This window comes from Martes martes, assembly GCF_963455335.1.
Source record: "Martes martes genome assembly, chromosome: 7".
In the NCBI taxonomy this organism is placed as follows: domain Eukaryota; kingdom Metazoa; phylum Chordata; class Mammalia; order Carnivora; family Mustelidae; genus Martes; species Martes martes.
In genome coordinates, this window is record NC_137894.1 from 28,066,342 (window position 1) to 28,090,966 (window position 24,625).

At 40.0% G+C, this 24,625-nt stretch overlaps 1 protein-coding gene across 6 annotated transcripts in view; it reads right to left on the minus strand.

The window, feature by feature from the left end:
- Positions 1-2,968: 2,968 nt before the first annotated feature.
- FBXO22 (F-box protein 22) overlaps positions 2,969-24,625 on the minus strand; it is a 33,347-nt gene continuing 11,690 nt past the window's right edge. For all 6 annotated transcript variants that reach the window (XM_080807666.1, XM_080807667.1, XM_080807671.1 and 3 more), the window contains 2 exons: positions 7,016-7,181; positions 2,969-4,154 (listed from right to left, as the gene is read on the minus strand). In XM_080807666.1, the coding sequence (XP_080663792.1) occupies positions 3,737-4,154; positions 7,016-7,181 (584 nt within the window). In that variant the 3' untranslated portion in view covers positions 2,969-3,736. The remainder of the gene's footprint in view (positions 4,155-7,015; positions 7,182-24,625) is intronic.

The window sequence follows — 24,625 nt, forward strand, 5'->3', positions numbered from 1 at the left end:
CGTTTCTCCCCTGGAATGTTTAGCAGCCTGTACTTTCTAGTCCTTTTCAGAGTGCTCAGCGAGCAGTCTCCCTACTGGCCCAGTTCTTGGTTTATGGTGACTGGAGCTGAGTCCCTTCTGGGCTCGCTGACCATAACCAGTCCCCAACTCCACTGCTTGGGCACTCTATCAGTTCAGGCTTCCTGTTCTGAGTCTCCTGGAATCCTGAGACTACAATGATGCATCTAGAATTCTGCTCTGTTCATCTCCTGTGCCCTTTTCAGAAAGGGACATCTCTCACTGGAGATTTCTAAAGGTCCTGATTTTATGCTCCAGTGTTATATCACCCCCCACCACACACACACACACACACACACACACACACACACACACACCCCTCCTGGGATTTCCCCTGAAGATTCAAGGTTTCACACCTCCTACCTTGCAAAGAGTAGTAGAGATCCAGGGAAATCTTCTTACATCTCAGGTTGAATCTTGTCTTCAGAACGGTTTGGTAGATATCCAGCTAAATTTGAGGGACCAGATGAAACAAGGTCCACTACTCTGCTGCCATCTTGAGATTCCCCCTAGTCACATAGGACCATTATTAAAAATAACTTTCTGGTAACATTCTTCACATAATGTAGATATTTTGATCTCTTAACAAGGATGTTATTACTAATGCTTACTATGTTTTGTCATTTTAGGATTCTCATTAAGCAGCCTCCTACCCAACTTCTACAAATGAAAATTAAACCTCACAATTTCCAAACAAGAAGATTTACAGTCTTCTGTTTCCATTAAATCTGAATTTATGGTGGTGATTATCTAGGTTACATTGTGCAGAAACAAAATGACAAAGGCAGTTTTATTTTTTTCTTAGAAATTTCTGTAGAATCCATAGAAAATTTTCAGATTTGTTCAAGTTTTACATTCTTTGCATGTTCAATGTGTTAAACTTGCAATATAAATTACTGGCAAAGCTTTTGCTATCTGGCCTCTTTTACAAATTTGAGAAATTGCTATGTTTGCTAATGATCAATTTTTAAGCAGAGTTGAGAGAACTGTAATTGGTGAAGTGGCCTACTGAATGCTCTTCATTAGATAGGTCACAGTAGATTATTATGTCATTATGCAGTGTGTCTATTTCTAGGTTTTAATCCCAAGGTCTGCCTTCCCTCCTTTCTCTTAGATGGCTTGTAAGGAGTTTAGTTCTATTTGCATAAAGGGAATGGAAATATAGTTCCTTGAAGCAGACTTTTACAGAGCAAATTACAGCAGAATTGTGCTGTGAGACCATAAAAAGGAGTATTTTAAATGTCTTTGATTAAATAAACCATCCTGTTTGATCATCACTTGAGTGAAGGCAGTTCAGTGTATGAAGACAGTAAGAGTATAATCTTTCCTTCTCTTACGCTCATGTATCATGTATGATCTGTTCTCCAGTTTTAGGAATGACTGTAAGAAAGTTGCCATTTCTAGGAATTTAAAGTGTTTTTAGCTGAAAAAATTATTCTTTAATGCTTGTTTTTGTTTAACACAGGTCCTCAAAATTATAATTATTTCATTTTAACTTTGGGTAAATTCCTGTTCCCCTTCATGCAACATCAAGACCTCTAGAGGCAGTGTAGATGGCTTTTGTTTTCATCAATACTAAATTTGTTTCTGAGTCAATTTCTTCCCTTTCTATTCTGCACCAAAATTACAACCTTGTAGTCAAATAAATTTACTGTTCTAACAAGCCCCCAAAGCTCAGATATACAAAGGGACCCCATAACCTCAAATATCATACTGAAATGATCCTGCAGCAGATTCTCCTTTGAGAAGTAACAAAACATTTTGTCTGAGTATTAATTTGATAGAATTTTAGTAGATGTGCTGCCGAAGCGAGCACCTGAGTATTAATTTGAAAAATAAAATAATCCATTCAATCATCATGCTCATTTTGTTCATATTTTTAGTTTTTCAAATCCTTTTACCTCTTATTCAAACAACTCTTGTTAATATCAAAGACAAGGAAAATTTACAAAGCATTTTCCTTATGTGCTATGTAAGCATATCCAAAGACTTGAATTTTGAGTATTTTCTATTGGATAATGGGTAACCAATGTCAAATAATAGAAAAGTTTAACAACTAAACAAAGGCTAGATATTAATATTCACAGACAAAAAGCTCTAAAACTTTTGTTTGGACTTTCTTTAGGAATTAAGATTTAGGATAACCACACAATAAACATTTAAGTATTTTTATCATAGACATATCAGCAAGAGAAAACCTTTTAATGTGAAAACTGAGGAAAGTGATTAAAAAGAGAAAATCAGGAAGGTTAATACTTTTCATTTCACTTTACCTTGCAGGTTTTCTACTGTTCTGTTAGAACCACTGACCACTACAAAAGTGGCATACATTAGACATCTACTGTATTAGGTAAAATAAGTTAATATAAACATCTGTTATAATGAAGAACGGTGGCTGAGGAAAGACTGATGTTAACTTCGATCTTGTAAGACTGTCTGGAGACACGCAATCCAAGCCACGTATGGTAGCACTTAAACTAAATTGTACAGCAACCCAGAACCCTTCTTTCTGTGTGATTTTCTTCCCCAAGTGTTGCCTCTTCTGGAGATTTCAAGATGTCTCACTACCAGATCCACTTCCAAGCAACAAGCTTGAGAAGAGGCAAAAAAAAAAAAAAACCAGTCAATGGCAAGGGACACTGGGAAATATAGTCTTTGTTACGGCAGGCATGTGCCTAGCTGAAAATCAAAGGTTCTATCACTATGTGAAGAAAGGTTACTGGGAAAAATTGGTGTTCTCTGAACATATAGATATTAACGTAGTTAAAAATATAAGCTTACAAATCATTCTGCTGGGAACATGGCAGGATTTACTACCTGACAACTACTATTCTGGGTTTTCATTTCAAAAGTATTGTTTACTTCCATCATTTTCTCACCAAAAGCAATGACATACAAAACACTGTCTGAGTGAATTTCCAAGGTATGTTTTATTGGTATAAAACCAAAATAAGGTGATGTAATGGTCTGGTCTGCCAGTTAGCTATATAGAACTTGGTGAAGAAGAGGATTTTCTCTTACACTTTCTTCATTGAGGGAAAAGGAAAATTTCTTCCTTACAAAGTAACAAAATACTGATTAGTCTTGGCAACTTATTTGACTAAGCAATTTTAGAGTAGTAGAACAAAAATATTACTTAATTTTTATCAAATAAGTAAAAACTCATTAAAAATTTTTACAGCTTCTGAAAAAAAATCAGTAGAATTGTAAAGCAGAGAAAGATTTCTCAAGGTATCAATGTATTTTTTTCCCTCCTTCACTAAGGGAGAAAAAAATGTTTTCATGATTTTGCTAAAAGATCTAACAATGCAGAGGTAGCCATGGAATGTCTTAAATCTCTATCCTACTGATGAATTCTCTTTCAATCTTCTTATGCAGAAGACTATAAAGTCAAATTACAGAGCTTTAGGTACAATACAGCCATAATCAGGGCTGTGCCTCATGGTGCAAAAGCTCTCAATTCTGTTTCTGTTATGTTACATAAAAAGTTGTCCTTCATCTAACTTATTAAAAACTACCCCTAATATAATCTTTAGAGAGTCAAAGTTACAAAACTGATACATATAAAGTTATTACTCTCTCTTTTTTTTTTTTTGAAATACACATATCCCAGTTTCCATTTTCTAGGAAAGGCGGAGCCTGAAAATTATATATTGTGAAAGCTACTTTACAGGAGACTTTATTTAGATGACCCAAGATGAATCAGTGCCATTATTGTTGTATAGCTGTGAAACAAGTCATCATCCTTCACCTCATTACACTTCTTCAATATAAAGTTCCCAGTGACTATGCGATCACATCCAATTTCTCCATTTCCAAAGAAGCCAAATAAAGGAACACTAGGAAAAAACTTCCTGAATGCATCAGCCTCAACATTGCCCTTGGCTCTATAATATTGAAAGCCCCTGCCAACACATGCAAACATGAAGCCAATGGTATTCCGTTCTGGAATGTTGGCAGCTTTAAGGCGCTGCACTGCAGCCTCAACAGTCTTCTCATCGTTGACATCCTCGTTGAGTAGCACAGTGGCACTCTGGATTCGGTGTCCACTAAATGACAGTCCAACCACACCAGTGGCATCAATATCCAGAGGGTGTCTGGAATTAAATTAGAATAGTGTAGTGATACATCATAAAACAAAATATATAATTTAAAGTGTAAAAGAAAACTCCTGATTCACTGGTTAGGAGCTGCTGACTTTAAGACCTATATCTAGTCTGAGGCTCACCTTCCCAGACAAAAGCAATGTAATAGGGATTAAAAATTAAACTATGAATACATTTAAAAGAATGCAGGGAAGCAGATCTGTGAAGAAGGAACTATGTTTTTAGTCACAAATTCAAGGGCCAAATGCATCTCCACAAAGATTTCTGAAAACCATCCTGGTCTTAGATATAAAGTATCCTTAAAACTTTCTCACTTTCTTAAAATGAATCTTAAAAGTTTTATTCATATGCATGACAGTATCAATTAAATAAAGCTTTCTGGTATTATTTACATGTTTTGGTATCTTTCTCCCCCCACCCTCAGTTGTCACATTCTAAAAAAGATATATTAGATATTTAATCATGGATGATAATTTTATTAAGAACATGTAACTCCAGGGGTGCCTGCGTGACTCAGTGTGTTAAGCCTCTGCCTTCGGCTCGGATCGTGATCTCGGGGTCCAGGGGTCAAGCCCCATGTCAGGCTCTCTGCTCAGCAGGGAGCCTGCTTCCCCCTCTCTCTCTGCCTGCTGCTCTGCCTGCTTGTGATCTCTCTCTCTCTCTCTCTCTCTCTGTCAAATAAATAAATAATAAAATCTTAAAAAAAAAAAAGAACATGTAACTCCAGAAGTTTCAGCTTTATATTGTTTGTCCCATAAAGAAATGAGATTCCATTCCTCTGTCTTATTTATTACTTTCAGCATAGAATTCAGCTTAACCTAAAAGTAAAAACATGTTTTGTTTATGTTTGCCTGTTTTTTTAAGGAAATATTTTATCCTCACTAAAGAAAATATAAAGTGTCAAAGTTATAAAGCACAATATAGTGAACACCTACAGGGGAAAAACAAATACCTTGTATTTCTATCATGTTTACCAACACGTTAGTTGATGAAATGGGCAAGATTCACTGGGCTAACAAGAAACTTAACTCAAAAGGCTTAAGTGACTAAGATAGTAAGACTAGCTTAGTAGCAAAACCTGTTTCTGAAGAGAATCCACCTTCTGAAGTCCTCCACTGCTCCTTTATTACATCTCCTCTTTGGCATACCACTGCAACATATACTGTCAACATCCTGCCTTAAAGAATGATTTACCTTTCGTTTTTCTGGCAAGGTGGTATCTGGACACTATTAAAATGGAGCTTTGATTTACGCAATGGCTTCTCTTACCCACTGACAATGGGAGGACCACACTAAAATTAATGTGTCATGTAAAGGGTTAACAATTCTTGAGGGCTATTTCCCACAACAGGTATAAAAAGATGATAAACAGACACCTGACCATGCTAACAGGCTCACATCTCAGACTCTGTATGTCTGGTCTGAGACTGGCATTTCAAAGGTAAACGAAGTTATTAAATCATCACTGCCCCATTTTATACAATTTAGAGGTACAAGCAAAGACACAGAAAATCAGGTAAGAGGAGAGATAATCCACAGGTAATTTCTGAGAATTAGGTGTATTTATGTATGAAATCCAATGTCTGATATTCTAAGCAGAATTCAGAGCACTTGCTTTCCTTGCATCTTCCTCACCAGCAGTCCAGGGACCTCGACTTAGCTACAGGTGACCCTTGAAGAGCATGCGTCCATTTACCTGTGGATTTTTCTTGACAAGTACAGTACTGTAAATAATTTTCTTAATCACATTGTCTTTTCTTAGCTTTCCTTGTAAGAATATATATATGTGTTAACTGACCATGTTATCAGTAAGGCTTCTGGTCAACAGTAGGCTATCAGTAGTTAAGTTTTTGGGGAGTCACAAGTTATACATGGATTTTCAATTGTGCAGGGATCGGCACTCCTATCCCCTGCATTGTTCAAGGGTCATCTGTATTTGCTTTCTCTGATCCCTGACCAGCTGTAGCTGATCCACTGGTAGAGACTTCCAGAAGGGAAATTATAATTGGGATGATTTACACCGCTTTTAAAGACTGATCTCTTAACATCTGTTGCCATTTCACTACTCTAGTATCCAAGTACTAAACACAAATACAGTGAGAAATGAATAGTAGTATTTGCAGGAAGCATCTGGGGATAAGAGGTTTTCATTTTCTTGCTTTTGGATATTCATGTCCACTTAATTAGCTCAAACTCAAAAAATACTACAAACTCTTATTCAAAATGCAAAGGGAGTAATAGCTCCCAAGATAGCTGAAGCAAATATTTTTCATCTTCAAAAGCAAAAGCCTTAGTAACAAAATCAAGAAGTCTTTCAAAAAGATCTAGTATTTCCCAAAATGTGTGCCAGGTCATACCAATAGGTGTCCAAGATGCTCCACAGAACAGATTTGAGAACTATCATTCCCTCTCTAGAAGATTTCCATAGCACTGGGCATATCAGAGGCTCTAAGACGTTTTACCATGAAGATTCACTGTTTAAGCATGTGTTTCCTTTAGAGGAGAAAACAGAACTACAGAGGAAGTGATCACTAAAGAAAATATAAAGTGTCAAAGTTACAAAGCACAATATAGTGTGGTTGTATAGAGTACAGAGCTGTCGGGAAATACCAGTAGACATTGCTGAAAATCAGTTTTGAGAAGAATACGAATCCAATTCAGAGTAAGTTATTAGAAGACAACATGAAAATTTCATTCTTTAACTGTAAGCAGAATTATGTGGAGTATTATAAAACGGAATGAACTGTTAGCTCAGCAATTCTGTAAACATGTATTTGAAAAACCCAAGGTAAGAAAAACCTGAGAACATTTCTGGTCATGCATAGGAGAAATCAGAAGCACATGAGATATACCTGTCAGAGGTCAGTGATGCCAGGTTGTCTACCTGGCCTCCAGCCAAGATGACGTTCATATCGCTGAAAGTGCTGACGACTCGCTGCAGGTAATTACTGGCTCCCACCTTGCAGCAATTATAGCCAAATACCAGGACCACACGAAGCTCAGGGTTATCTAAAAGACCTGCAGAGAAAAGAAGAGCAACAATTAAAGATAGCCTTAAAACAAGTATATCAAATTTTATTACAATCTTATTTTCTACATTTTTACAAAATGCAATGTTTCTGCTAATGACCTGCACTTCTAGTTATGTGCAATATAGTGTTGAAGCTACCCTGTTTCCTTTTTTATTTTCTTTACAAACTTTAACCCTGCTCAAAATGTTTGCTGCCATTAATTTTCCCCATTAAAAAAACCAAAATGGCCACTGAAAATAATACAACCCACACTCAACACAAATAAGGAAGCAGCTGTGGGACTGAGCAGCACCTGTGGTGGAGCACGATATAAGCCATCTCTATACAGGCCACCACCTGGAATAAAAGGGATCAATGGTTTACACAGAACAGAGTTAGCAGTAGTGATAACATAAAGATCTGGAAAAAAAAAGAAAAGGTGCCAACCACCTGTAGTGTGTTTAATGGTGGTCACCCCAAAAATGTATCCACATCAGATCTCTGGAACCGATGAATGTGAACCCATTTGGGAAAAGGTTCTCTGCAGATGTGATTAAGGATCTTGAGATGAGATCATCTGTTATTATCCACACAGGATCCACAAATACTATGATAAATGTCCTTAGAAGAGATATACAAGAGACACAGACATAAGAAGAGGCAATGTGACCACAGAAGCAGAAACTGAAGTGATGCAACCATAAGGAATATCAATACCCACCAGAAGGTGGAAGAGGTAAAGGAGATGCACCCTAAAGCCTCCAGAGGGAGTGCAGCCCTTTCAACACCTTGATTTCATACTCCCAGACTGTGACAGAATCCATTTCTGTGGTTTTAAGATCCCACGTCTGTGGTCATTTGTTTCAGCAGCCCCAGGAAACTGATACATCACGAAAATATATAGGCCCAATGCACCTTTTCTAGGAGAGGGGGTGGGAGTGAAGATGGATTTCAAACTCTTTCCCAAGCAGGAAAATGTTCAATTCTGCAGCATATGGACAAAAAGCAGCTTCCATTAGGGGGCGATATAGCCCAACAGGAGAACTGCTGTACTCCTCCACCCTCCAACAAACTCCCCAGCTTTCACCTGAGCCTCTGGGCACTTTAAGACTATCAATTTGAAAATTTCTGGCATTATCAAACTTATAATTGGACAGGAAAAAAAAAAGCCAATACCTAACCCATACTCCTGTTTCCACTGAGTCAGCCACATGACTTCCATCTTGACAGACCTAAAATGAAGGTCATCAGAAATAAGGCTCACTTAAGGAAACTAAGGTGTGGGGCAGGGGAATGACTAATTACTCACACCAAATAATGACTTATCAAGGGAAACCTCCTCTGGTCCACTTTTAATTCTCTATGTAATAGAGATCTGGAGAATGAAAAGGATATTAATATACAAATCCAGTACTTTCATGATTCCATACACCCTAAACCATTACTAAAAGATCATTTTTGCCTACAAAGACCAGAGCAGCACATTTGGAGAGAATGTTTTTTCTTTTCTAAAATGAATTTTCAGAGTTGGAAGAGGGTTGTGGGATCAACTGTCTAGTCTACTTACAAGTAAGGCTGCTACTCCCAGAAAAGTGACCAGCCCAGGAGAGTAACATGGTAGGCTCTAGATTAAAACGCACACCTCCTCTCAGACTTTTAAGTTTCAGAAACCTAAAGATTCTAAATCTCTGCCTTCCCTACTGTTTTCTAACCTCTAGACCCTCTTTTATAATTGTCTAATAAGCATTCTCATCTGCCACCCTCATTTATTTAACAAACACATAGCCAGTGCTTTCCATATCTTCCTCCAGTGGTATTGCTCTACAACTGAGCCACACACACCCAAACTGAGAAACTACCATCACTTCCCCCTACCCCAACTTTTAGAGAACAAATCCACCTTAGCTCCGGATGGCTGGCTGACAGAGCAGATTGAGTCTGCATTTGCCCAACAGACCATCTGGAGCTTCAGATATGCAACAGAAGGAAGGAACGACTCAAACCCTTTGCCACTCAAAACTGAAATGCCTAAAGAACACTTGCCTGAGAAGACCACCGAGCTCTTTCTGAGGTCAGTTTTGGCACTGCCTTCAGCTTTGTCTCAGTTTCCCTCTGTGGGGGAAATGATGGCCCTCTACCCAGGACAAGCCTCTTAGATCTTTCAACTTCAAGAAGGCACATTAGCCACTTCCCCAGCTCAGCCACTTGTTGGGCAGATGACCATCCAGCCCAATCTCCAGTTCACTGTTACTTGAAATCCAGCTGTGAGATCTAAGTCACAGTAGAGTGAGTGCCTAAAGAACATGTGGGCCATCCATTCCTTTAGTGGGTCTAAACATTCTTAGATAAAGCAGAAAGCTCAATGAGCAGACCTCACTCGTTTGGCCCCTATAACTGCTTTTATGAAGTCTCACTTGGGGTGATGCCACTGGTGCTCAGAGAGTGACATAAGAAACTTCTTGAATCCAGTACAATTCATCTCCGTTCTCGAAAAATGTGAAGGGCTGGGCTTTTTCTGCTCTGGCTCAGCCAAACCTTTGGACCACCTCTAGCAAGTATTGATGGTATAAATTTTGTGAACTGTCCTCAACCCTGGTTTCACTGTGTTCTTCCTACACATGTCCCTCAATTCAGAACTCCTTCACTGATTGTATGTATATATCTGTGTAAGCTGCCTTAAATTCATTTCAAATAAGGCAGAATATAAATTCATTATGGCTATGATCTACTAGAAGGCTAAAGGAAAATTAAAAAATAAAATAAAATAAAATCCAGATACCAAGACCTAAGTCAGATTCAGAGAAATCTGGAAATTCAGGAAAGCCAAAAAAAGAACTATTCTGAAGATAAGCCAGGACTCCTTGGAAATATTTTAGGTCTGCATGTTCAGATTTCTCTTCTTTTTGGAGAAGCCACTTTTTTTTTTTTTTTTTTTAAGATTTTATTTGACAGAGAATGAGAGACAACAAGCAGGGGGAATAGCAGGCAGAGGGAGAGAGAGAAGCAGGCTTCCCGCTGAGCAGGGAGCCCGATGCAGGGCTTGGGATCATGACCTGAGCTGAAGGCAGATGCTTAACGACTGAGCCACCCAGGTACCCCTGGAGAAACCACTTCTGAGACAACTATTTTATGATCTGTTTGAAAGTGATGGAATCTAAATGCGTGTAGGAAACATACTTCAAAGAAAACATCTACTTAAAATGAGGCTAATACCATAAATAATTCATGGACCAAAGCTGGATTCTCTCTTCCCCACAACTTTCTTTCCTGGGATTTTCATGCCTATCTTTTTCACACTAGGGGTGGGCAAGTATTAAGTCAGCACAGTAAGGAAGTAAAGTAAGAGCAGGGTCAGAACTCGGGCTCAACCACTTGCAGCTGTATGACTTTGAGCAAGTTACTGGACTTTACCAAGTTCAGATCCTTCCTCTTAAGATGGGACAGGAGCAAGTCTCAAGGGTTGTTTTGGTGAAGATAAGAAATGTCATAAAGTAGCAACTATTCTGGTGCCTGGTACCCACCATGGGCTCAACACAGCATAGCTAAGAAATTCTAATCTGCTTAAACTGAGGCCTCAACCATAAGTTAGGTTTGTTTCACCCAATAATGAAATGATGAAGTTTAAGGCAACATTTTCCCTTGAATTAAAGGAATCTAAAGTAAACATCAAATTTAGAGGTGGGGGAAAGAAGTCGTGTATCCTATTCACAAAAGCGACTGGGGGTTTCCTGTGTTGTTCTTTTTTTTTTTTTTTTTCAGTATTTATTCTTAGCTGTCCACTTTTATTATTTTTTTTTAATTTTTTATTTATTTTCAGCGTAACAGTATTCATTGTTTTTTCACCACACCCAGTGCTCCATGCAATCTGTGCCCTCCCTAATACCCACCACCTGGTTCCCCCACCCTCCCACCCCGCCCCTTCAAAACCCTCAGGTTGTTTTTCAGAGTCCATAGTCTCTCATGGTTCACCTCCCCTTCCAATTTCCCTCAACTCCCTTCTCCTCTCCATCTACCCTTGTCCTCTATATTATTTGTTATGCTCCACCAATAAGTGAAACCATATGATACTTGACTTTCTCTGTTTGACTTATTTCACTCAGCATAATCTCTTCCAGTCCTGTCCATGTTGTTACAAAAGTTGGGTATTCGTCCTTTCTGATGGAGGCATAATACTCCATAGTGTATATGGACCACATCTTCCTTATCCATTCATCCGTTGAAGGGCATCTTGGTTCTTTCCACAGTTTGGCGACCGTGGCCATTGCTGCTATAAACATTGGGGTACAGATGGCCCTTCTTTTCACTACATCTGTATCTTTGGGGTAAATACCCAGCAGTGCAATTGCAGGGTCATAGGGAAGATCTATTTTTAATTTCCTGAGGAATCTCCACACTGTTCTCCAAAGTGGCTGCACCAGTTTGCATTCCCACCAACAGTGTAAGAGGGTTCCCCTTTCTCCACATCCTCTCCAACACACGTTGTTTCCTGTCTTGCTAATTTTGGCCATTCTAACTGGTGTAAGGTGGTATCTCAATGTGGTTTTGATTTGAATCTCCCTGATGGCTAGTGATGATGAACATTTTTTCATGTGTCTGGTAGCCATTTGTATGTCTTCATTGGAGAAGTGTCTGTTCATATCTTCTGCCCATTTTTTAATATGATTATCTGTTTTGTGTGTGTTGAGTTTGAGGAGTTCTTTATAGATCCTGGATATCAACCTTTTATCTGTACTGTCATTTGCAAATATCTTCTCCCATTCCGTGGGTTGCCTCTTTGTTTTGATGACTGTTTCTTTTGCTGTGCAGAAGCTTTTTATCTTGATGAGGTCCCAGAAGTTCATCTTTGCCTTTGTTTCCTTCGCCTTTGGAGACATATCTTGAAAGAAGTTGCTGTGGCTGATATCAAAGAGGTTACTCCCTATGTTCTCCTCGAGGATTCTGATGGATTCCTGTCTCACGTTGAGGTCTTTTATCCATTTCGAGTTTATCTTTGTGTACGGTGTAAGAGAATGGTCAAGTTTCATTCTTCTACATATAGCTGACCAGTTCTCCCAGCACCATTTATTGAAGAGACTGTCTTTTTTCCACTGGATATTTTTTCCTGTTTTGTCAAAGATTATTTGACCATAGAGTTGAGGGTCCATATCTGGGCTCTCTACTCTGTTCCACTGGTCCATGTGTCTGTTTTTATGCCAGTACCATGCTGTCTTGGTGATCACAGCTTTGTAGTAAAGCTTGAAATCAGGTAACGTGATGCCACCAGTTTTATTTTTGTTTTTCAACATTTCCTTAGCAATTCGGGGTCTCTTCTGATTCCATACAAATTTTAGTATTATTTGCTCCAGCTCTTTGAAAAATACTGGTGGAATTTTGATTGGAATGGCATTAAAAGTATAGATTGCTCTGGGCAGTATAGACATTTTAACGATGTTTATTCTTCCCATCCAAGAGCATGGAATGGTCTTCCATCTTTTTGTGTCTTCTTCAATTTCTTTTAGGAGTGTTCTGTAGTTCCTCGAGTACAGATCTTTAACCTCTTTGGTTAGGTTTATTCCGAGGTATCTTATGGTTTTTGGTGCTATAGTAAATGGAATCGATTCTCTAATTTGCCTTTCTGTATTTTCATTGTTAGTGTATAAGAAAGCCACTGATTTCTGGACATTGACTTTGTATCCTGCTACATTACTGAATTGCTGTATGAGTTCTAGTAGTTTGGAGGTGGAGTCTTTCGGGTTTTCCATATAAAGAATCATGTCATCTGCGAAGAGGGAGAGTTTGACTTCTTCCTTGCCAATTTGGATACCTTTTATTTCTCTTTGTTGTCTGATTGCTGTTGCTAGGACTTCTAATACTATGTTGAACAAGAGTGGTGAGAGTGGGCATCCTTGTCGTGTTCCTGATCTCAATGGGAAGGCTGCAAGCTTTTTCCCATTGAGGATGATATTTGCTGTGGGTTTTTCATAGATAGATTTGATGAAGTTCAGGAATGTTCCCTCTGTCCCTATACTTTGAAGCGTTTTAATCAGGAACGGATGCTGGATTTTGTCAAAAGCTTTTTCTGCATCAATGGAGAGGATCATGTGGTTCTTCTCTCTTCTCTTATTGATTTGTTCTATCACATTGATTGATTTGCGAATGTTGAACCATCCTTGTAACCCAGGGATGAATCCTACCTGGTCACGGTGGATAATCTTTTTAATGTGCTGTTGGATCCTGTTTGCTAGGATCTTGTTGAGAATCTTAGCATCCATATTCATCAGTGATATCGGTCTGAAATTCTCCTTTTTGGTAGGGTCTTTGCCTGGTTTGGGGATCAGGGTAATGCTGGCTTCATAAAAAGAGTCTGGAAGTTTCTCCTGAAGCTGTTTCAAAAAATTGTTCTGACTTTTGAGTAGACATGCTTTTTAAGATGCGCCTTATCTCTGATGTTATGCAATAAGAAACTATGTCACTGTGTATGTGGGAGGAAACTTCCACTCCATGAACATGGAGCCTGTGGCACAGGGGCTGGAGGTGGGAGGCGTGGTGGGCTGAGGACTGTATTCTGCCAATGCTGTAGCCTGGGAGTAAGCCCCCACTGCCCTCTTACAATCTGAATTTTCTGGCCCTCTGCTCCCATTCTAAATGAAGTTTACCACAAGGGCAGGAAAGCATAACAGAACACTGACACCACCTTCCTGTCCCTTAAGATGTATTGTAAGCTGGGCAGCGTCAAAAGTAAGTACCATCAGTTAGGTTTTAGCACCATTTTTCAGTGCTTTGCATCAGATCACTTGCATCACTCCCTCAAGATTCTCTATGAAATCTCCATATAATTTAAAAACTTAGTCCTTTGACAGAGTCTCAGGAATTTCGTCCGGTCCCAGGACTTCAGCTCAATAGCTATCTAACCATTCTGAACACCTATAAACTCAACTGAAGGACGAGGAAAAGAATAACAGCAACTCTATGAACCACTTTCTGCAAGGCAGAAGGTGTGGAGAAGTGAATCTGAGGCGATATTTGGGAAGAAACACTGTGGGGGGAGAAAGCCTCCATCAGCCAGCTCCCAGCAAGTGACAGAGCAACAAAGGACAAAATCAGAACCATTAGAAGTCTGCTCCAGTGGCTAAGCAGGTAGCAGGGGGGGTGGAACCCTTGCTGGGACAGCGTGGTCTCAGGACCCTTGGGGTCACAGAAAGACTGGGGGTACCTGAGTGGGACAGAACTCCCAAATATCAGCGTAGGGAAGCTGGCTGCAAAGAATGAGCCCAGGAGTGGGCTTTCAGTTTGGGGTTGCCATAAACCATGATCCACGGCACAGTCAGGCCACTGCTCTTCGAAGAAGGACTCAACAAATGGCAGATCCAGGGACACTCCCCTTCATCCCCTGGGAGGAGTGGCATGGGAGTGCTGCTGCAGGAATATGCTGGGTGAGCACAGAGTATGGCCGGAGACCAGGGAGACAGGTGAGACAGGCATGATTGACAGCTTTCCTCTGAGGGTGCACAGAGGAGTGAGGACCCGAGCTCTCAGCTCCTCCAGGACCGGAGATTGGGAGGCCGCCATATTCATTCTTGTCTTCTAAAGCTGCGAGGAAAGCTTTCAGGGAACACAAGCCACAGAGAGCAAACCCAAGCAGATGACTCAGCCTGGCCTCTGGCAAGGGCAGTACAATTCCACTTGGGGCAAAGACATTTGAGAATCACTGTAACAGGCTCCTCCCCAGAAGATCAGCAAGAACAACCAGCCAAGACCAGGTTTACCCATCATTGAGAACTTTACTCCAGCTCTAGGGGAATACAGCACATAGAATTATGGCTTTTTTCCCATGATTCTTCAGTCTTTCAACTTTAATTTCTTAAATTTTCTTTTAAAAAAAACTTTTTTTAGAATTATTCTTTTTTCCTTTCCAACCAACTTCTTATCAATTGGTTTTTCAAAAACCTTTTAAAATTTTTATTGTTACAGTCATATTCCAACCTTTCACTGTATTTAACATATATATATATATATATATATATATATATATATATATATATATATATGGAAGTTTTTCTTTCTTTAAAATTTAGGGATTCAGTTTCTTCTATTAGACCAAAATAGACCCAAAATCTAGTGTATGGCTCTGTTCTATTCATCAGCCTGATCATGTTCTTTTTCTTCTTTTTCCACACCCCTCAACCATTGCAGATTTCATCTGATTTGTTCAGTGTATATTTCTCTGGGGTCATTGTTACCCATTTAGCATTTTGTTCTCTTGTTCACGTGTTCTTCTCTTGACAAAATGACAAAACAGAAAAACTCACCTCAAAAAACAGAACAAGAGGCAGTATCGACTGCCAGGGACCTCATCAATATGGACATTAGTAAGATGTCGGAATTAGGGTTCAGAATAACGATTATGAAGAAACTAGCTGGGCTTGGAAAAAAGCAGAGAAGACATTAGAGAATCCCTTTCTGGAGAACGAAAATCTAACCAAGTAGAAATCAAAAAGGTTATTAATAAGGTGGAATTGAAAATGGAGGCTCTAGCTAGGAAAAATGAGGCAGAAGAGAGAATTAGTGGTACAGAACACCAAATGACAGAGAATCAAGAAGCTGAGAAAAAGACAGATAAACAACTACTGGATGACAATGGGAGAATTTGAGAGATAAGAGATACCATAAAGCAAAACAGAATAATCAGAATCCCAGACGATGAAGAAAGAGAGGGGCAGAAGGTATATTGGAGCAGATTATAGTGGTGAACTACCCTACTCTGGGGAAGGGAACAGGCATCAAAATCCAGGAGGCACAGAGAACTCCCCTCAAAATCAATAAAAATAGGTCAACACCCTGACACCTAATAGTAAAACTTACAAATCTCAGAGACAAAGAGAAAATCCTGAAAGCAGCTCAGGACACGAGGTCTGTAAGCTACAATGTTAGAAACATTAGATTGGCAGCAAACCTATCCACAGAGACCTCGCAGCCCAGAAAGGACTGGCATGATATATTCAGGGTACTAAATGAGCAAAACATGCAGCCGAGAATACTTTATCCAGCTAGGCTGTCACTGAAAATAGAAGGAGAGATAAAACGCTTCCAGGACAAACAGAAACTAAAAGAATTTGTGAATCACCAAACCAGCCCTACAAAAAATATTGAAAGGGGTCCTCTAAGCAAAATGAGAGCCCCAAAGTACCACAGACCAGAAAGGAACAGAGACCATATACAGTAAACGGTCACCTTACAGACAATACCATGGCACTAAGTTCATCTCTCTCAATAGTTACCCTGAATGTAAATGGGCTAACTGCCTCAATCAAAAGACACAGGGTATCAGACTGGATAAATAAGCAAGACCCATCAATATGCTGTCTGCAAGAGACTCATTCTAGACTCAAAGACACTTCCAGATTCAAAGTGAGGGGGTAAAAACCATTCACAATTAGCATGATGCTAATGGACATCAAAAGAAAGCTGGGCTGGTGACCCTTATATCAGACAAATTAGATTTTTAACCAAAGACTGTAATAAGAGAAGAGGAAGGACACTCTAGCATACTTAAAGGGTCTATCAACTGTAAATATTCATTGCCCCTAACATGGGAACAGTCAATTATATAAGCCAATTAATAACAAAATCAAAGAAACACACGGACAATAATACAATTTTAGGAGGGAACTTTTTTTTTTTTTTTAAGATTTATTTATTTGACAGAGAGAAACAGCGAGAGCAAGAACATAAGCAGGGGGAGTAGGAGAGGGAAAGCAGGCTTCCCGCTGAGCAGGGAGTCCGATATGGGGCTCCATCCCAGGACCCTGGGATCATGACCTGACCCAAAGGCAGACGCTTAATGACTGAGCCACCCAGGCACCCCATTAGGGGACATTAATACCCCCCCCCCACCGCAATGGACAGATCATCTAAGCAAAAGATCAACAAGGAAATAGGGCTTTAGATGACACACTGGATTAGATGGACTTCACAGACAGATTCAGAACGTTCCTTCCCAAAGCTACAGAACATATATTCTTCTCTAGCACACATGGAACATTCTCCTCACTAGATCACATCCTGGGTCACAAATCAGGTCTCAACCAGTATCAGAAGATGGGGATCATTCCCTGCATATTTTCGGACCACAATGCTTTGAAAGTGGAGCTCAGTCACAAGAGGAACGTGGAGAAATAACTTCAATACATGGAGGCCAAAGAGCATCCTATTAAAGAATGAATGGGTCAACCAGGCAATAAAGGAGAATTTTTAAAATTCATGGAAACAATTGAAAATGAAAACACAACTCTTCAAAAACTTTGGGATGCAGTAAAAGGCTTTGAAGAGTTGTGTTTTCATTTCATTGAGAAAGACTTGTTAGTGCTATATACTTCCCCCTTTGGATATAGCATTAACAAGCCTTTCTGAAGAAACATAAAAGGTCTCAAATACATAACCTAACCATACACTTAACGGAGGTTAAAGAACAGCAAATAAAGTCTAAACCAACTAGGAGAAGAGAAATAATAAAGATCAGAGCAGAAATCAATGAAATAGAAACCAAAAGAACAGTGGAACTGATCAACGAAACTAGGAGCTGGTTCACTGAAGGAATTAATAAGATTGGTAAATCCCTGACCAGACTTATCAAAAAGAAAAGAGAAAGGACCCAAATATATGAAATGGAGAGATCACAACCAACATCAAAGAAATACAGACCATTATAAGAACCTGTTATGAACAACTATACGCCAACAAATTAGGCAATCTGGAAGAAATGGATGCATTCCTAGAGACTGTAAAGTACCAAAACTGAACTAGGAAGAAATCAAAAACCTGAACAGACCCATAACCAGCAAGGAAATTGAAGCAGTAGTCAAAAATCTCAAAACAAACAAACAAACAAAAATCTCAAAACAAACAAGAGCCCAGGGCCAGATGGTTTCCCAGGGGAATTCTAGCCACCATTTAAACCATTTTAACAGTTACATTCTGTAACTGTTCAAAAAAATAGAAACAGAAGGAAAGCCTCCAAACTCTATGAGGCCGGTATTACCCTGATCCCAAAACCAAAGACCCTACCAAAAAGGAGAATTACCAAGCCAATATCCCTGATGAACATGGATGCCAAAATTTTCACCAAGATACTAGCCAACAGGATCCAATAGTACATTAAAAGGATTATTTGCCATGACCAAGTGGGATTTATTCCTGGACTGCAAGGGTGGTTCAACATTCACAAATCAATCAGTGTGATACACCACATTAATAAAAGAAAGAACAAGAACCATATGATCCTCTCAACTGATGCAGAAAAAGCAAATGCAAAACCGATGCTGTTGACAAAGCATAGCGTCCTTTCTTGAGAGAGTATAGCATCCTTTCTTGATTAAAACTCTTCACAGTGTAGAGATAGAGTGTACAAACCTCAATATCGTAAAAGCCATCTACGCAAAACCCACAGCAAATCATTTGCACTGGGGAAAAACTGAGAGCTTTTCCCCTAAGGTCAGGAACATGGTAGGGATGCCCACCATTGTTAGAAGATACAGCTAACAATACCATGATCAAATCTTACATGGGGTACCTAAAATGTAAAAATGAGTGAAAGATCTTTTCTAATGTCAATGTCTACAAATAAAACTGAAACCTAGAAAACCACTGGGCCCCAGAGGCACTCTTACACGTTGAGTTTTGCCCAGGAGAGTGTCAGAAGGAAGTGTTCGTAAAAGAGAAAGAATCACAGGTGTGAGGCAGTGTATGATGTACTAGCTACCCACCTCAAGCATTCTCTAGGAAGGAAAAAAAGCCCTGGCTCTTAAGCTCAAGCTTATGGAAAAGCAATCAGCAGTCCCTAGGCTGCCTTCTCCAGCTCTTCTGTCTGTAGAAGGATGGGGGTCATCGGCTGCCAGGTACTGCTTTCATACTTAGAGCCACTTTTCTGAACAACTTGAAGACTTTAGGAAAGAAATGCAGACCATTTTAAGGAGACTTTAAGGAGTCTCCTCCCTTTATTATAATATGCTCTGCTGGGTTCAAAGGTGCCCAGGGGGAGACAGAGATGTGAAGCAGCCACAGTTATAGACATTCCATCCTCCCTTCAACCCAAGCAGCTCTGCTCTGCTCTATTTGCTTTATTTTTATGTTGATACCCCATTTAAGATTTCATTTGGAAATGAACTGTTTCAAAGAAAAGGAAATGAACTGTTTCAAAGGAAAGTTGCTGAACAACCTTCTCATTGAGAAGTCTAAATAAAGTTTTCAACATAAGCACAAGAGAGGACATCACGGTATTATTAGCTAGGATTCAACAGGAATGGTTAGAGGAAAGCTACCAGCAGGAAGGAGGAGGGAAGGGACAAAAGCAAGGAAAATTTAAAAAAAAAAAAAAAAAAAAAAAAAGAAAGCAAGCAAGATTATGTGTTCTGTTCTGCCATCAGCTCTCACCAAGGAGACACCGGGTCGGGGGTTGACCTTCGGTAAGCCAGTCTGAGCTGAGGCTGAGGACCTATGCAGGAGCCCCCAATTTGTCCTGAAGTTAACTTGAGCTCATTGTAATTTTAAGATCTCCTCCTATGGGCAGAGTTTTCTGCCATTTTTTGAACAATAAGATGTATGCACAGCATGCTGACATGCTAGGCATGGGCAACTGAACCAAAATGACTAAAAGTAACAGAATATGTGTAAGTTCCTCAATGTATATGCAAGCCCCTCCCCCCACTAATACAATGAATAAAAGCCTCCTGTACCAGCCCACAGGGAGCCAGTGCTTTGGGAGCTACTTGTAACAAGTAATTAAAAAGTTCCCTGCTGTCAACACTTCTTTGGGTTGTGTTTAACATAATGCACCCCAACCAGTGAACCTCTCAAGTTCAGTTACAGTGTTTTATCACTCAGTCAACCCTGGACAAGCAATAGAAACTGCAGAGCTTCCCTCCTCCCTCCTCTTGCTCCTCCCATTACTGAGATGGTTCCTATTTGCTTCAGTTACCATTAATTACATAGTGACTCCCAACTTTATATCTTTAGTCCTGACCACTCTCCTGAACTCCAGAACTATACATTCAACTGTCTAATCAGTGTCCCCATCTCAAATCCGACATATCCAGTTCAGTCTGTCTCCCTTCCCTCAGGAGATGCTATTGTGCAACTATGCTGGCCAGAAACCTGGATGACATGGAGGCCATGCCCCTCATTCTCAAAACCCAACATTTTAATCAGTCACCACATCCCCTTGATTAACCTCAAAACTCTGTCCTGAATCCATCTGTGTCTTCACCTCCACCTGCCATCAACTCTTGCCTTAACTACTACAACAGCTTCCTGTTTTTCCTACATCTGCTCTCATAATCCTCCGAATTGATGGCCAGATGGCAGCCAGAGGGGTATTATAAAAAGACCTATCTGATTCTGTCACTCTTTTGTTTAGAATCCTGGCTTCCCACTGCCCTTAAGTATATAAAATCCTTACTATGTTTTATGGGCATGACATGGCCCCTCTTTGCCTCTACAGCTTCACCTCACATCACTACCCTATTCCTTGCTATCCCCACTTCTCCAGACACACTAGATTTCTTTGTTTCACAAATGAGCATATGAATCCACAGCATTTCAGTCCTGAAGGTGCATTACCAGGCCCTTTCTATTTCCTGTCCTTGATCTTAGGCTACATTGCTCTATTTTTGTCAGTAATCTAGAAAGAAGGTAAAGACCACCTATAATACTCCTACCCATCTGAGGGAATCCTCCCTTCTCTAGTTCACTTCTTCTTAGGGCCCTGTGCAAATGTCACTTTCCCAACACTCCACACTAGATTTTTAAGTTCTGTGGTTATATGTTTTCTAGCACCTCTGTGCTTCTACTTGGTATACATTTCACATCTGTGGTACTTTATTCGAAATCGGTCTGTTCTGCCAAACTGGAAGCTCCAGAAGGCAGGAACTTAATGTATTTCTAGAATCCCATACATACAGTGACCAGCATATGGCATGCATGCCAACAGCTCCTAAATGAACTAACAGTGACTTCTTCTGATGCTCTGGTGAGGTGTTTCTGCCCTTCTCAAGAATTAAGTGCTGGCCATATTTTTTTTTCAATCCACAGACTTTTTTTTTTTTTTAATAAAGATTTTATTTATTTGAGACAGAGAGAGAAAGAGAACATGAGTGAAGGGAAAGGGAGAAGCAGATAGTGGGAGCCCCACAAAGGGTGACCCCAGGACCCCGGGATCATGACCTGAGCCAAACGCAGATGCTTAATTGACTGAGCCACCCAGCTGCCCCCACCACCCGAGAAAATTTTTAATACAGTCCTTAGAACACACAGACCTTAGAACAACCTATGCCTCATTTTAAAAATGCGCCACTTTTGGTTAAGTTCAAAAAGAATACAGAACCTGTGTATATGAAATTATATATACTACGATCCTGGGTCAGACTATGACATCCCCTATACACAAGGTCTAGAAGAACTAGAATTCTCAAATGCAAGGTCCCTGTCTTCAGAGGCACTGCCAACTTCATGGGTGAACTGAGCCATTTCATTGCTTACTGTGGGCCTTCACAGATCTTCTAATCACTGTGGCCTAACACTATAAGGCAGAGAAAGACAAACTACAGCCCATGCACCAAATCTGCTCCCCCATTGCATTTTTGTAAACTTTAGTTTTACTGGAATCCAGCCGTTTATTTATGTATTGTCTATAGCTGCCTTTGTATTCCAATGACAGAGCTGACAGATGCAAATAAGACTGTAAGCCTGGCAAAACCTAATTTACTATCTGACCCTTTACAGAAAAGGTCTGCTAACCCCTGTGAGATCCTACCATGAACAGGGTGCTTTCTGATATTACAAAACACAGAAGAGCTGTCCCAAGTATTTGGTGCAGGAATGCAGGTCAGGACTCTGTGGAGAAGGCACATCCCATGTGTAGCCTCCAACCACTGACTCCCTGCCCACCTCAGATTCCTCCATCTTCTTGAGCACATAAAAGATAATGACCCGGGGAGCCTGGGTGGCTCAGTGGGTTTAGGCCTCTGCCTTTGGCTCAGGGCATGATCCCAGGGTCCTGGGATCAAGCCCCACATCGGGCTCTGTGCTCAGCGGGGAGCCTGCTTCCTCCTCTCTCTCTGCCTGCTTCTCTGCCTACTTGTGATCTCTGTCTGTCAAATAAATAAATAAAATCTTAAAAAAAAAAAAAAAAGATAATGACCCAAATTCAGGATACAGGAAATCTGGATGTCCAATAGTATATGAAAGAATAAAGATTATCACTCCAGTCGAAGCAAAGCTTCAATTTCCGGAATACCATCAACAGGATGAAAAGGATGCTTTGGAATAAACCAAAATTGTTGACAGCAAACAGTTCTGGAAAGGATGCCAATAAGAACACTTCACAGTACAGAATAAACATGTGGCTGCTTTTCCCTTCAGTTTTGTGATTCCTATACTTTGCGCTATAATGCAAACAAGGTCTCAGAAATCCGTTAACTATTTTATCACAAAATGGATGGTTTATTTCACTCAAGATTTTGGCTCTTTCTTGTAAAATGACAAAACTAGGCTTCTAGCTTCAAGCAGTGCTTTGATCAGGACCTTCATCACCATGCTCAAGGTAGTGTGGGACAGAGGAGAGAGTATGTGCTCAGGCGGTACCATCCTCACTTCTGAACAAAAAAGACCATTACCTGGCTCTGTGCCTAGGTTTCTGATCATCATTTAGCCTAGCCTGTTACCACTCTTATCTTTCATGTTTCTCATTCTTCAAAGCCTTAAATGCTACTTGCCCCACTAAGCCTCCTCATTCTCCTGCCCGCTGGCAATCCTTACAGCAATCTATCCAGACCTCTTTTGTGGATAGGCCCACCTAACTTTCTCACTTGGGTTATAATTACATATCTATCTGTCACACCCTTCCTGGAATACCATTGAGACAGAATCTGCATCCAATTAATTTTTCTAACCCTATGGACCTTTCAATAAGCTCAGTGAAATTAACATATATTTCTCCATCATGAACCCAATGAACATACCCATCCTCTTGTCAGCATCAAACTGTATCTCTTCTTCCTTCCTAGTTCTAAATTTGCTGCTGGAATATTTCCCAAAATCTGTAATAAGCAGTCTTGGATACTCTTTGCAGCCAGCCTGCCAGGATATATGCAAATGGCTCCCTCAAACCAACTCCTCTAACCTCAACTCCCTCGTGAGTTTCAGACCCACAAATTTCCAGCCACTAATCTAAGAGAGATTTGGTTTGCTGAGCACTGTTAACTTGACCCAGCCTTCCAAAAAGTCTCATTATAGTATGACAAAGTCTCTCTGGTTTGGCTATATAGTCACATTTCCTCCTAAAATTCTTTCTGCCTTTGTAGTTAATGTTAGGTCAGTTTAAAAGGCACAATCTGAAGTTTTCCTTAGAGAATGTTTGGCATACTTGATTTCAAGTCACTTTAACAACACAGGTTAACTCTGTTCTTCTGTTTATGTACCATGCAGCAGTCTAAGAGCCTTTGCTCTCTACTCTTAAGAGTTTATTTTCTTCACCGACAACACCCTGTGACAATTTCTAACTGGCAAAGCCACCATGCGGATTAGAAATAGCATGGAACTCAGGACCCAGCTTATGATGCCTCAGTATTAATTATCATTGTCCCCATCAGCCAAGACATGTGCATGTTCCTCTGAGATGATGCTTCTGAATGGGATGGTAAGAATACCCGAGACCTTTGCTGCCCTTTCACTGAATGTCCTTTTCCTGACCCCGGCCCAGTCTATTCTTCCACATACCACAAGGCCACAATGCAGATGGATCACTGTAACCCACTACAAAGCCTCCCTAAGGTACAGAGGCCTACAGAGCAAGGTATTTTGCTAAGTGTTTAACATAAGTCATTTCATCTAATCCTTACAACTCTGTAAATTAGTTAATTCCACTTTATAGATGGGAAACAGAGGCTGAGGAAAGTTAAGAAACTTGTCTTAAACTAGAAAGTTCGAAAGTAGCAGAACTAGGGTAGCTACAAGACTGCATTCTTACCAGCTAGAGTACCCTACCTTACCCCAGACTAGTGGTTGAAACTTCCCATGCTTTACCTATACCTGTACCTGACAACTCTCTTCCACATTATTGAGGCCTGCTGCTGCCAGCTGCTCATCTTTGTAGCCAGTGACTCCTCCTTCTGTGCTTTTCCTCCCATCCCCACTAACCACTTTAAGTCTTTCTTTTGCCTTGTAAAGGACAGTTATATAAGTCAGTCTCAATGTGTAGACTCCTTTTTTTTCTTATCAGTACACCAATCACAAATTTTCTCTTCGCTGCTACATAATTTCTTACTCCTGCAGGATTCAGTGCCATTTCAAATAATGGAGACTTATCTCTACAGGCTGGCTGACTGATGTATAAACAGGTCACCACTGAATATTTTTTATGCCAACAGACATTTTTTTTATAAAATGAGTTAATGCCAATCAGTTCATTTGTAGATGTAG